The sequence below is a fragment of the Oncorhynchus keta genome, chromosome 37 (assembly GCF_023373465.1).
Source record: "Oncorhynchus keta strain PuntledgeMale-10-30-2019 chromosome 37, Oket_V2, whole genome shotgun sequence".
Taxonomy (NCBI): domain Eukaryota; kingdom Metazoa; phylum Chordata; class Actinopteri; order Salmoniformes; family Salmonidae; genus Oncorhynchus; species Oncorhynchus keta.
Window position 1 is genome coordinate 2,328,595 of NC_068457.1, and position 12,605 is coordinate 2,341,199.

Consider the following 12,605-nt stretch of genomic DNA (forward strand, 5'->3'; position numbering starts at 1 on the left):
TTCTCACCCCCCTAAAAAGATTTAGATGCACTACTGTAAAGTGGCTGTTCCACTGGATGTCATAAGGTGTATGCACCAATTTGTAAGTCGCTCTGGATAAGAGCGTCTGCTAAATGACTTAAATGTAAATGTAAATGTTTACAGTGATACATATATCACATTGACCAGGGCCCATAGGGAGACCCATACGGCTACGGTCAAAAGTGGGGCACTATGTAGGGAATAGGGGGGCATTTGGGACGTAGCCGCAGTATGTTCAACTCCTAACTGGATTAATGTCAGTCAGTGGCGTAACCCTAGCTGGCACCCCGTGGAGCCAGGGAGCTGACACTGACATCCCTACCATAGGTGATCAGTGAGGCGGACTGACAGGCGGCCGGATTGCCATCTGTGTTTGACAGTATCACTTTGGAGTGGCTGAGATTGTGTCACAATGCATCTCGGTCTACTCAGACATGAGCTGAGCAATGGATATGTGGGGAAAGAGAGCGAGATGGGGGGGGTAGAGTGAAAGAAAGGGAGTGAAAGAAGAAAAGAGAGCCAAAAGATAGATATAATCGTCCAGGTGATAAGTGAGAGAACAAGAAAGAAATATGAGCTGACGAAAGCGAGTTAATGATAGACCATTTTTACACACACACACACACACACACACACACACACACACACACACACACACACACACACACACACACACACACACACACACACACACGCACACACACACACACACAGGTGACAGAGCAACACAGGATAGGAGGGAGGAGGAAGCCCCGTTGTGTACCTGTGGGAACAGCTGCGTCCATGGTGGGCCTCTCCCAAGTGTTGACTTGCTCCCAAGCGAAGCCATTGGTCCCGAGGGCCACACTGTAGCCACAGCTGCTGTAGGGGTCTTCAAATGAACAGCTGCCTGTAGGACACAACGAGAAGAGAGAAGAGTAGGGTTGCATATGTCAACACGATTAAGCCATATACTCACATCATTATTTCATCCCCGCTAAATAATTATTTTCCAGCGCATTAGGCTTTATGCTAGCCAGAAGCCATGGATTGAGAAAGCAAGATGAAACTCGGTCTAATTAAATGTACTCTTTGAGATGCGTGGTTTAATTGCAATGAGAGGATTCAAAGGGAATTCTTGGGGGTTTTGTGCATTATCTATTTTGTCAATTACACAAATGTTTTGTCTTTTTGAGCTGCTTTTATGCGTGGATCGTTTGATGCAAAGCTCGCTTTCAGATTTGAATCAAATTTGTAAAATTGCATAAGCCAAGTACTAAACACTCATTGGCGGCTAATGACTTGCCTGTGTACTGAATGGGAAAATAAGAGCACATTCCATTCAAATGAGATGGGAGTTTGTGTCAGTGCCCTTTTGTTAGACATGTTTTTCATTTTGTTCCATTCTGAAAGGTCCCAAACATGTATCTCTTTGTGGTCAATAAATCCAAGTCTCACTGCTGAGATTGAGGCTGTCCTAATATGGACACCATACAAAACAAATCACTTTTCACTCTCCATATCAATAGTGTCAAACAACATGTCTCTCTCGGTTCTGATATTTTCCGACACAGAGGGGGAGAGAAAAACACGCCGAAGCCCTTCATCTCCTCTAATTAATGTTGCCTACCAATTTGATACATTATTGATAAGTTGCCCACAACAGATAAGTAACAGTTTGGATGATCAGTTAAAGCTTCTGCTTTACAACCTGCACCCACATCTGCTCCTTAGGGGAGGAGCTAGCGTAAAAACGGGGGCTTTTCATCTCTAAGGCTAGTTAGACAGTGAGTTGTAATGGGAAGGTTTTTCAGCAGCTGCGTTTCTTTAGGCTCTCTGTGGAGACGTTGTTTATAAAATTGAGTTTCACATGTAGCACTTTCATCAGTAAGGTTTGAATGAACTGAGAGGCATGGTAGAGTGTGTTCACAGTCTCTACATTCAATGAGGACATTGTTTACACCCATAAAATTGACAGAAAAGCTAAGTGTTCGCACCTCAGGATTTAAATTTGGGAATCTGTGCGCTGCAATTAATATTTCTGTCAGATTACGATTGTACTGTAAATAATGAAATTAATATTTTTGCAATTTCGGGAGGCTACATAGTGAGGTTGCTAGCTTATGACGACACAACCAGCAAAGAGGTCTTTGCTGCTTCTACACCTGCATTGCTTGCTGTTTGGGGTTTTAGGCTGGGTTTCTGTACAGCACTTTGAGATATCAGCTGATGTACGAAGGGCTATATAAATACATTTGATTTGATTTGATTTGATTTCGACATATCTGTTTTGAAATGTTATTGTGGTAGAAAAGGTAAAGAAAATGGAAAGTAGGCAACTGTACAGTACATTTAAAGGTGAGTGGTGATCGAATGTTGAATTTCTTACTGTAACCTTTACATATCTCTTTTTAAAATAAGCTTTTTGGACAGATTTTCTTCCGGGCTAATTTGGTGAAGTGTTTTCTGTATAAATGAAGTATTAGTGTTGATAAACACAAACATACACATCCATCTTGTGATCATACTCAACCAATTCAGGGCCCAAGACCCTCTACCAATTCTAAAACATTCCAGTCTTTAATCCATTTTGAAGCCCCAATTGGACCCTTTGATCATTATAACCTTACACTTAAGACCACTGTAATCCAAACTGACAGGACCTACCATGTCATACACCAATGGGGGATAACTCAGCTAAAGCGTCTGTTTTCTGTTCACTTAGACAAGATCTTAGTTAGCTCCCATTAAATTTACTGTCATCATCTAAGATTTAATTACAGCGTTTACTAACATGTGCATTTTTTCAGTATTTTCCCTCCCTGGCGGCATTTCCAAGCTAGGCAGGCTAGTATACGGCTCAGATGGTAAAGCTATTATTTCCACACCAGTAAGCATGCATAATAGCCAAATATAGCTGTCATTAATTTAGCAATAAACTGAGATACAGAATATCAGGACAGTGTCTTGTCATGTAAAATGTGTCTCTCAATTTAGGACAAATGTGACCCAACAAATGCCATGCAGCCATATTCTTAGTTTCACTAGAGAATGCATGACTCAATGGGACCACTGTTTGTGGTCTTTTTTCCGCTTGAGTGGAAACAACAAACAACTTGCCAATGACCCCTCTCTAGTTGTCACTGTGTACCTGGAATGGCTCAGGAAAACACACACACACACACACACACACACACACACACACACACACACACACACACACACACACACACACACACACACACACACACACACACACACACACACACACACACACACACACACACACACACACACACACACACACACACACACACACACAAGTCAATGGATTCAATCCGTTCGGACAGGATTGAGAACACAAGAGGGAGCAGGCTGATTGAATGCGTGAGATACATATATTGTACACGCACTCAACGCACACATAGGCAGACTCGCTTTCACTCACACACACATCCCATTTGAAATAAATCCAGCTTCGCCAATAGCACTGAATTAGACGAGAGAAGAAAGATGACAAGGCAGACAAAAGGCACAGAGCGCTTCTAATAACACACATGACTCATTCAATTTAGATGCTCCCCTCAACCCCTACTAATTCTACATTTTCCCATTTGCATACACATTTTAACCTTGGCAGCTCACTCCACACAATCCATTTCCCTAAGCCAATCTATCCCCACCCATCACCTTGCGGAGAGGGGGAGAAAAAGGCTGTAGGTAGGATAGGTAGCCAGGCATCGGACAGAGGCTCTCCAAGCTCAATCAGGTCAGAGCTGGGTCATGTTTGGTGTTCATGCACCAAACGGAAGAAGATGGGGAGAAACTACCTGGACTTGTCCAATAAGAAATGCTAGAGGATACAGTTGCCTGGAAATGGAATCTGTCAACATCTCTACAAGAAGCATGCTGGGTTGATGAGCAGTCAGTAACAGGCTTCAGGGACGGTAAGTAAATCTCTGGATACATACATACGATTTTGGCAGAACATAATGAACTGTTAATGAGACAATGCTTCTTGGTTTTACGTCTCTCTTCAGGCTTTGAAAGGCTCCCTTTTCAAAGACAATAACGGTTCATGTGAATGAAACATACTCTTTTGGAGATACATCTCAGTTCACAGTGTATCAATAAATAATTGTCACTTTCTTAACCATAACCTGGCTTAACTGGCCTCTCGGCAACATGGCCAGTGAACACAATCCTGGAAAGTGTTAATCCTGTATTGATCCAGTTCAATGATCTGAATGTATGACCTGTACTGTAAATATGCTAACATGACTCTCTGCCTGCCTCATCCATACAACTAACAAAGTCAACTGGTGTCAGAAGTTGGATCCGAACTCACTATGACGTAACACACACTACACAATGTCGAACCATTTAAGAAGTGGTGTGGAATGTACGAGCCCAGTAAAAATACTCTTCCTCCGAGACGTATGCAGGTTGTCAGTCGTTTTTTTTTTATCCCTTCTCGGATTTTAGTATTTGCATACTAATCCCACTTCTCGACGAAAATGGCAGCTTTGCATTTAATGACTCCCTTCTCCTCTCCTGTGTGAGTCAGGTGGTGTGTCCTCACAGGAGGCCAGTCCTGATCCCCTAATTCCAGGGATTGGAAGAACAGACGATACGGAGGACCACAAGAAATCTGCCTGCAAAGCCAGCTTCTTTCTGCCTTTAATACACAACAAGGAAATCCGCCATTCTTTCAAACAAGAAATCCCTTACATAGCACTAGGCACACAGGGATGATGCTTTTCTATGAATTTCCAATGTTGCGGGGCCACAGGAGGGCAAAGGAAAATATGCGAAGGCAGAAATGGATACAGTGTGTTTGTGTGTGTACCTGTATGACACTTCCCCACTGTCCTTGGGTCTGGCTGTGCTTGTAGGGGGGAGAAGAACAGTGTGTGTCCTTGGATGCTCGTTATTGGGCCTTCTGCGAAACACAGTGGGGGTTTTATAAAGCCAAGCCAGCAGAAAACACAGGCACAGGGTCCAGAGAGCTTCCCACCAGGTCACTCACCCACAGCCAATCAGAGCACAGGCTAAAGGATGTGGAAAAGCAGATGTTGTCTCTTGTCTCTCTCTCAGTGTCTTTTCCACCTTTTTCACTATCCCTCTTTTCATTTCTGTATACCCCCCCAATGAAGGCTTGTCTGTTCTTGCTCAGGCTGGTTAGAATTGACAAATGTTTCACCACAGCACCCCAGATCATAAAATGCACTAATAAAAATAATGAGTTTATACAAAATGCCATTTTCTCCTCTTCGAAAAATGATTACCTAAGTGTAGTAAAGCACATGATTACCTAAGTGTAGTAAAGCACACTCTAGTATGTAACTATAAACGTCTGTTTCTTGTGCTTTCATAGGGTGATAGATTTAAATAAATGTAGTCACACATACACTATGTAATACAACAGCATGTGGGCAACACTCAATTTAGTGGATTTGGCTATTTCAGCCACACCCATTGCTGACAGGTGTAAAAAAAAATCGCGCACACAGCCATGCAATTTCCATAGACAACCATTGGCAGTAGAATGGCCTTAATGGCCTCAACAAGTCAGTTCGTCAAATTTCTGCCCTGCTGGAGCTGTGAAGTAGAAACGTTTCGGAGCGACAACGGCTCAGCCTCAAAGTGGTAGGCCACACAAGCTCACAGAACAGGACAACCGAGTGCTGAAGCGTGTAGCGTGTGTAAAACTGCCTCTGGAAGCAACATCATCACAATAACTATTTGTTTGGAGCTTCATGAAATGGGTTTCCATGGCCGAGCAGCCGCACACAAGCAAAGCTTTGGCTGGAGTGGTGTAAAGCTCGCCGCCATTTGACTCTGGAGCAGTGGAAACGCGTTCTCTGAAGTGATGAATCAAGCCTCACCATCTGGCAGTTCGACAGGATAATCTGGGTTTGGCGAATGCCAGGAGTTGACTACCTGCCCCAATGCATAGCGCCAACTGTAACGTTCGGAGGAGGAATAATGGAGGGGAGCTGTTGTTCATGGTTCAAGCTAGGTCCTTTAGTTCCAGTGAAGGGAAATCTTAACACTACAGCATAGAATGACATTCTAGACAATTCTGTGCTTCCAAATGTGTGGCAACAGTTTGGGGAAGGCCCTTTCCTGTTTCAGCATGACAATTCCCCATGCACAAAGCGAGGTCCCTACAAAAAAGCTTTTTTGAGATCGGTGTGGAATAACTTGACTGGCCTGCACAGAGCCCTGACCTAAACCCCATTGAACAGCAATGGTCCAACATCTAGTGGAAAGCCTTTGCAGAAGAGTGGAGGCTGTTAAAGCAGCAAAGTTGGGACCAACTCCACAATAATGCCCATGATTTTATCAGGAGATGTTCAATGAGCAGGTGTCCACTTACTTTTGGTAATCTACTGTATCACCACTATGCAAATACACACACCATGCAACAATTTGCACACTCTATGAAAAATATTATTCACCATCATTTTCTCCTCCAAGTATGAGTCCTTAAAAATAACACCAATGTTGATTTTTTAAGCCCACCTTCTGTTACAGTAATGAGCTACAGTGTCTCCTTGTCACACTCTAAATGTTAGCGTCTGACTCCTCTTCACCCTGCGCCCTCAGAGATGAGCTGTCACTCAGCAAATTAGCTGCAGTAAATGCCCGTCACACCATGCCTGCCCATATCTCCTCAGCCACTTAAAAACTCTGTTCACAGCCTCACTACCACCACCCCCCATACCCCCTTTTACCCACTGCCACCACCCTGTCACCCACGAGCTTGAAGAAGACGCGTGGTGGCATCAGAGGGATGCTAAAGCCTTGTTTAAGAGCTCAGAGCCCCAGCGGGTGAAGGGGTTAGCCCTGGGCTCATTACAGACCTCACACTCAGTCAATAAGATTTTGGCGCAGCAGAGTGACTAACCTTGCCTCACCCAGGGCCCTCGCTAATGTGAATATATTGAATGCTAGGGCAATGTGGCAGGGGCTCCCGATTGGCGAAGCAGTCCAAGGCATTGCTTCTCAGTGCTAGGGGTATCACTACAGACCCTGGTTTGATTCCAGGCTGTATCACATTCCATAGGGCGGCGCACAATTGGCCCAGCGTCGTTAGGGTTTGACCGGGGTAGGCCGTCATTGTAAATAAGAATTTGTTCTCAAATGACTTGCCGAGTTAAATAAAGATCAAATAAAATGTATCAGCCTCAGCTTTGCTGCAGTAGAGCCACTTATTAGCATTAGATTTGAATTTGTGATTCATTCACTTCGAAAGAAAGTATGCTGACTTTACTATGAACTTTGACTGGAGGCTTTATTCATTTTTCACCTTCTCTGTGGGTGATGTTTGGAGGACTTACCTCAACTTTTCATTCTTTTCTGGCTAGCTCCCTTTTGGGGACTTCTTTGAGCACCATAGCCCAGCTCTTATTTGTCTCTAGCAGGATGAGGCATGATTCTCAAATGTCTCTGCACAGTCAAGGTACCCCTGGAATAAGCTGTGGCCCAGTGTAGTCCACTATGTCCCCTGTGTCACCCCCTCCCCCTCTCATTCATCCATCTCTGGGGTTGTGGAGGCAGCTGAAAAGGGAGAGTCGCTTGGCGGATCTATCCGGATGAATATGAATGAGAGCTCAGCTCCTTGGCAGCACACACACACAGTTTCGGGGTCGACTTGAAACTGCCTGAGCTGTCTCCAGCTCTACAGTGTCAGTGGGAGGAAAAACCTGCCACCGTATCAGCTTGCTGTCTCCAAAGACAGGCCCTCGAATCCCCTTTCAGACTCGCCAAGACTAGGGGGAGAGAGAGGGCGAGTGGGAGAAAGGGAGAGAGAGAGAGTGAAAGAGAGAGAAAGAAAGGACTAGCTGAGCGAGAGAGAGTGAGTGAGGGAAAGGGGACTAGCTGAAAGAGAGAGAGAGAGAGAGAGAGAGAGAGAGAGAGAGAGAGAGAGAGAGAGAGAGAGAGAGAGAGAGAGAGAGAGAGAGAGGGAGATGGCTCAGTTAGAAGTTGTGAGTGGCTATGATTGCCCAGTCTGAAAAAAGCCATGTTTAAGACTCGGAAACGAACGCCTTAATTTGAACGCCTTAATATCCGGCAGCGATGGCTCTTTCTTTGCCAAGATGAAACTTTAGTCTTAAAGAGAAAATAAAAAAGGGACCTGGAGAATGTCCGTGGTGGTAGAGGATGTGTGTGTGTGTTCTTGTGTGTCTTTAATGTGTGTATATGTATTTGAACACGTCCAGCTAGGGTTCAGTCAGTGGTGCTACAGCCCCTAAGCAGGACTTGGTTTCAGCAACCTCCTTAATAATTGAGCTTTGTTGGCCTGCTAATCAATTAGCTAAATAATTCAGTATTCAGTGTGCAAGAGAGGAGAGTTATAGCAAATAACAGCCATGGATCACCTCGCTTAGAGGCAGTTTTCTGATTAATGTGGTACATATGGCACTGGTGTGGTCACTGCGGTATTGAATGTAAACATCCATCTCTTTTAGCGATGGAGCTACTGCATAGCATCTTACTCCACAGCACTAAAGCAGGAGTCCTCTCCTGAAAAGTCCACAGCATTTTATAGTTCTATTAGCAGCACTGAAGTCAGCAACTTCCAACAAGGTAGTAGTCATAGCTAGCAACCTACACAGCACTACAAGTGTAATTTCTAGCTCTCACGTGTCCTATGTTGTTGCTTTCCAGATATGTGAATGCACAGACATATCGTGACGCAATCCCGAGGCCCATTGTCATGCTATTCATTCACCACAGAAGCCCTAGCATTAAATATCTTCACATTTTACTCTGACACTACCGCCTAGCATCTTTTTTTTAAAACATTCATTTAACTAGGCGAGTCGGTTAAGAACAAAGTCTTATTTACAATGACGGCCTACACCGGCCAAACCCTAACCCGGACGACACAGGGCCAATTGTGCGCCACCCTATGGGACTCCCAATCACAGCCGGTTGTGATACAGCCTGGAATCAAACCAGGGTCTGTAGTGACACCTCTAGCACCTATATGGCACTCGGGAGGCCAATGTGCATTCCAAACCTATCACAGAGTCACTGGGCACAAAGTCTTTCCAGAACGTGTAATACGTTTCGCTCAATGTCTCTTAGAAAGAGGTAGAAATTGGGAATCCATTGTTTTTAAAAAATAAGACCCTAAACGGTAAACACTGGGATAAGAAGGATACAAAACGAAAGGTTATTGTACTGTTTGCTGATTTCGATCCTCATGCCCCATTTGTCCTGTGATTGGCGGGATTACGGTGGTAATTGGGTCTCTAAGTAGCCGTCCACCCACTTACGGACTCCATACGGACTAAATAATTAAATAAACAGAGTCAAAGGGAACTAGTCCGATGGAGGTAGTGGGGCTGAGGCTGGGGGGGATTGAGGTGGCTGAGGCGGGGAGATCTTGACCGGGACTGGCCCTGGGTGGCTGACCCCGGTGCAAGCTGAGGCTTGGGGAGGAGGGTGAAGAGCCTTGACTGGCCACGCTCTCAGGTCCTCATTAGAGCAGGCATCAGGTACACCCCCTCTTCTATGGGATTTGTTCTTGGCTGTCACACTCTCTCTTTCTCTCTCTCTCTCACTGTCTTTCTTTATTTCTCTCTTCTCCACGGGTCTAATTTGATTATCTGTCTCCTGCTATCTTTCTCCTCTCCCTCCTACTCAGTATCCTCTCTTTTGTCAATATCTCTCTTTCCCTCCCTCTCTTTCTTCCTTATTTATTTTTCTCTCTGTCTCTCCTTTCTTATTTGACTCTTAGTCTCTTTCTCTACTTCCTCATCTGCTTTTCTTTTCTTTTTCTGCACTTTTCATCCTCAATATCTGAGTACTTGTAATATTTAAATACTGTCTAAACTATACGTTCATAACAACACTATTGTACAGATTTTAATTTGATCGCTCTTTTGTTGCTGAGAATTTTCCTGCCCAGCAGGAAATGCAAATTTGTAGTGTATTCAAGGTTTAAAAAGGCTTTAATGTATGTAATTTCCCCTTTAAAATGTCAGACTTGATTTTCCCGAACAAAAAATGTAGCAACATTTTGTTTCAATGAAATGTAATCCACATAATAATTCACAATTCCTGAAGCTGCAGGATCATTTTCCTGCTGTAGCAAACTGGCTCAAATTCAGATCCTACATCTGTATGCTCTAAGTATACTTGGTATCCATGAGTTCATCTGACTCAGGGAAAGTAGATAAAGGCCTTCATTAGCAAAATCCCAAAGTATACCTTTTAAGATTGTTTGCAATTAATTTGGCCTTCACCTCTCCTGCAGCAACAGCAATTGCACAATGATCCATGTAATTATTATCTACGATCGATGGCAGGTGGGGAAGGAGCAGTGCTTACACAAATACAAACACACACACACTTATTCATAGTCATGTTCAATGTCACCCTCTGCAAATGCTTGCCTGAAAGACCATGAACTGGGAGACTCCCAAAAGGATTGGTGTAAAATTTTAAATCAGAGGATGTTGTGTTCCAATATGGCAGCTGGTGTCACTTGACTCCAAATTCTGCCCTCTCTGCTACTCTGCTCAAAGTGTGTATGTGTGTGTGATAGTATGCAAGCAGGTTTGTGAGTGTGTACATTTATATGCACATAGAGTATTTACAGTTGAAGGCGGACGTTTACATTCACTTAGGTTGGAGTCATTAAAACTCGTTTTTCAACCACTCCACAAATTTCTTGTTAACAAACTATAGTTTTGGCAAGTCGGTTAAGACATCTACTTTGTGCATGACACAAGTAATTTTTCCAACAATTGTTTACAGACAATTTATTTCACTTATAATTCACTGTATCACAATTCTAGTGGGTCAGAAGATTACATACACTAAATTGACTGTGCCTTTAAACTGTTTGGAAAATTCCAGATAATTATGTCATGGCTTTAGAAGCTTCTGATAGGCAATTTGACATAATGTGAGTCGACTGGAGGTGTACTTGTGGATGTATTTCAACGCCTACCTTCAAACTCAGTGCCTCTTTGCTTGACATCATGGGAAAATCAAAATAAAACAACCAAGACCTCAGAAAAAAATTGTAAACATCCACAAGTCTGATTCATACTTGGGAGCAATTTCCAAACGCCTGAAGGTACCACGTCCATCTGTACAAACAATAGTACACAAGTATAAACACCATGGGACCACGCAGCTGTCATACCGCTCAGGAAGGAGACGTTGTCTCTGTCTCCTAGAGATGAACATACTTTGGTGGGAAAAGTGCAAATCAATCCCAGAACAACAGCAATCCTTTGCTTGTGATGATGCTGGAGGGAAACGGGTACAAAAGTATTTATATCCACAGTAAAACGAGTCCGATATTGACATAACCTGAAAGGACGCTCAGCAAGGAAGAAGCCACTGCTCCAAAACCGCCATAAGACTACAGTTTGCAACTGCACATCGGGACAAAGCTTGTACTTTTTGGAGAAATGTCCTCTGGTCTGATGAAACAAAAATAGAACTGTTCGGCCATAATGACCATCGTTATGTTTGGAGGAAAAAGGGGGAGGCTTTGCAAGCGAAGAACACAATCCAACCGTGAAGCATGGGGGTGGTAGCATCATGTTGTGGGGATGCTATGCTGCAGGAGGGACTGGTGCACGTCATAAAATAGATGGCATCATGAGGCAGGACAATTATGTGGATATATTGAAGCAACATCTCAAGACATCAGTCAGGAAGTTAAAGCTTGGTCGCAAATGGGTCTTCCAAATGGACAATGACCCCAAGCATACTTCCAAATTTGTGGCAAAATGGCTTAAGGACAACAAAGTCAAGGTATTGGAGTGGCCATGACAAAGCCCTGACCTCAATCCTGTAGAACATTTGTGGGCAGAAATGAAAAAGCATGTGTGAGCAAGGACACCTACAAACCTGACTCAGTTACACCAGCTCTGTCAGGAGGAATGGGCCAAAATTCCCCCAACTTATTGTGGGAAGCTTGTGGAAGGCTATCCGAAACATTTGACCCAAGTTAAACAATTTAAAGGCAATGCTACCAAATACTAATTGAGTGTATGTAAACTTCTGACCCACTGGGAATGTGATGAAAGGAATAAAAGCTGAAATAAATCATTCTCTCTACTATTATTCTGACATTTAACGTTCTTAAAATAAAGTGGTGATCCTAACTGACCTAAGACAGGGTATTATTACTAGGGTTAAATGTCAGGAATTAATTATATAGTATTTGGCTAAGGTGCATGTAAACGTCTGACTTCAACTGTGTATTATGCGGCTTTCACAAGGGCCAGTGGACAGTAGTTAAGACACCCAGATATATCAGGGTCAGAGAGGGACTCAACGGGGGTCCAGCAGTGCGATTAGTATGCAAGCTAGTACACCTCCCCTGGGTCTCGGCAGAGTGTGTGTGTTTGTTTGTGAGTGTGTTAGTATGCCTCTCCATGCCTGTGTGTGTGACCTTCATGTAGAACCGCATCTACAAACACTTAATTATCCTCCTACTACTCAGGTTGCCCATCTCTCCGTGAGACAGATATGTCATGTGTTAGTCATGTAGCTGTGGAATAAACAAGCACTCGCTCTCTCTCGCTGGAACTAGCTAATACATATTTAGCAGATTTTTAGGGGCG

At 43.7% G+C, this 12,605-nt stretch overlaps 1 protein-coding gene across 1 annotated transcript in view; it reads right to left on the reverse strand.

Moving 5' to 3' along the window:
* LOC118370053 (receptor-type tyrosine-protein phosphatase T) overlaps window positions 1-12,605 on the reverse strand; it is a 488,900-nt gene that overhangs the window by 366,992 nt on the left and 109,303 nt on the right. The window contains exon 2 of the mRNA XM_052498885.1: window positions 785-910. Coding sequence (XP_052354845.1) covers window positions 785-910 — 126 coding nt within the window. The remainder of the gene's footprint in view (window positions 1-784; window positions 911-12,605) is intronic.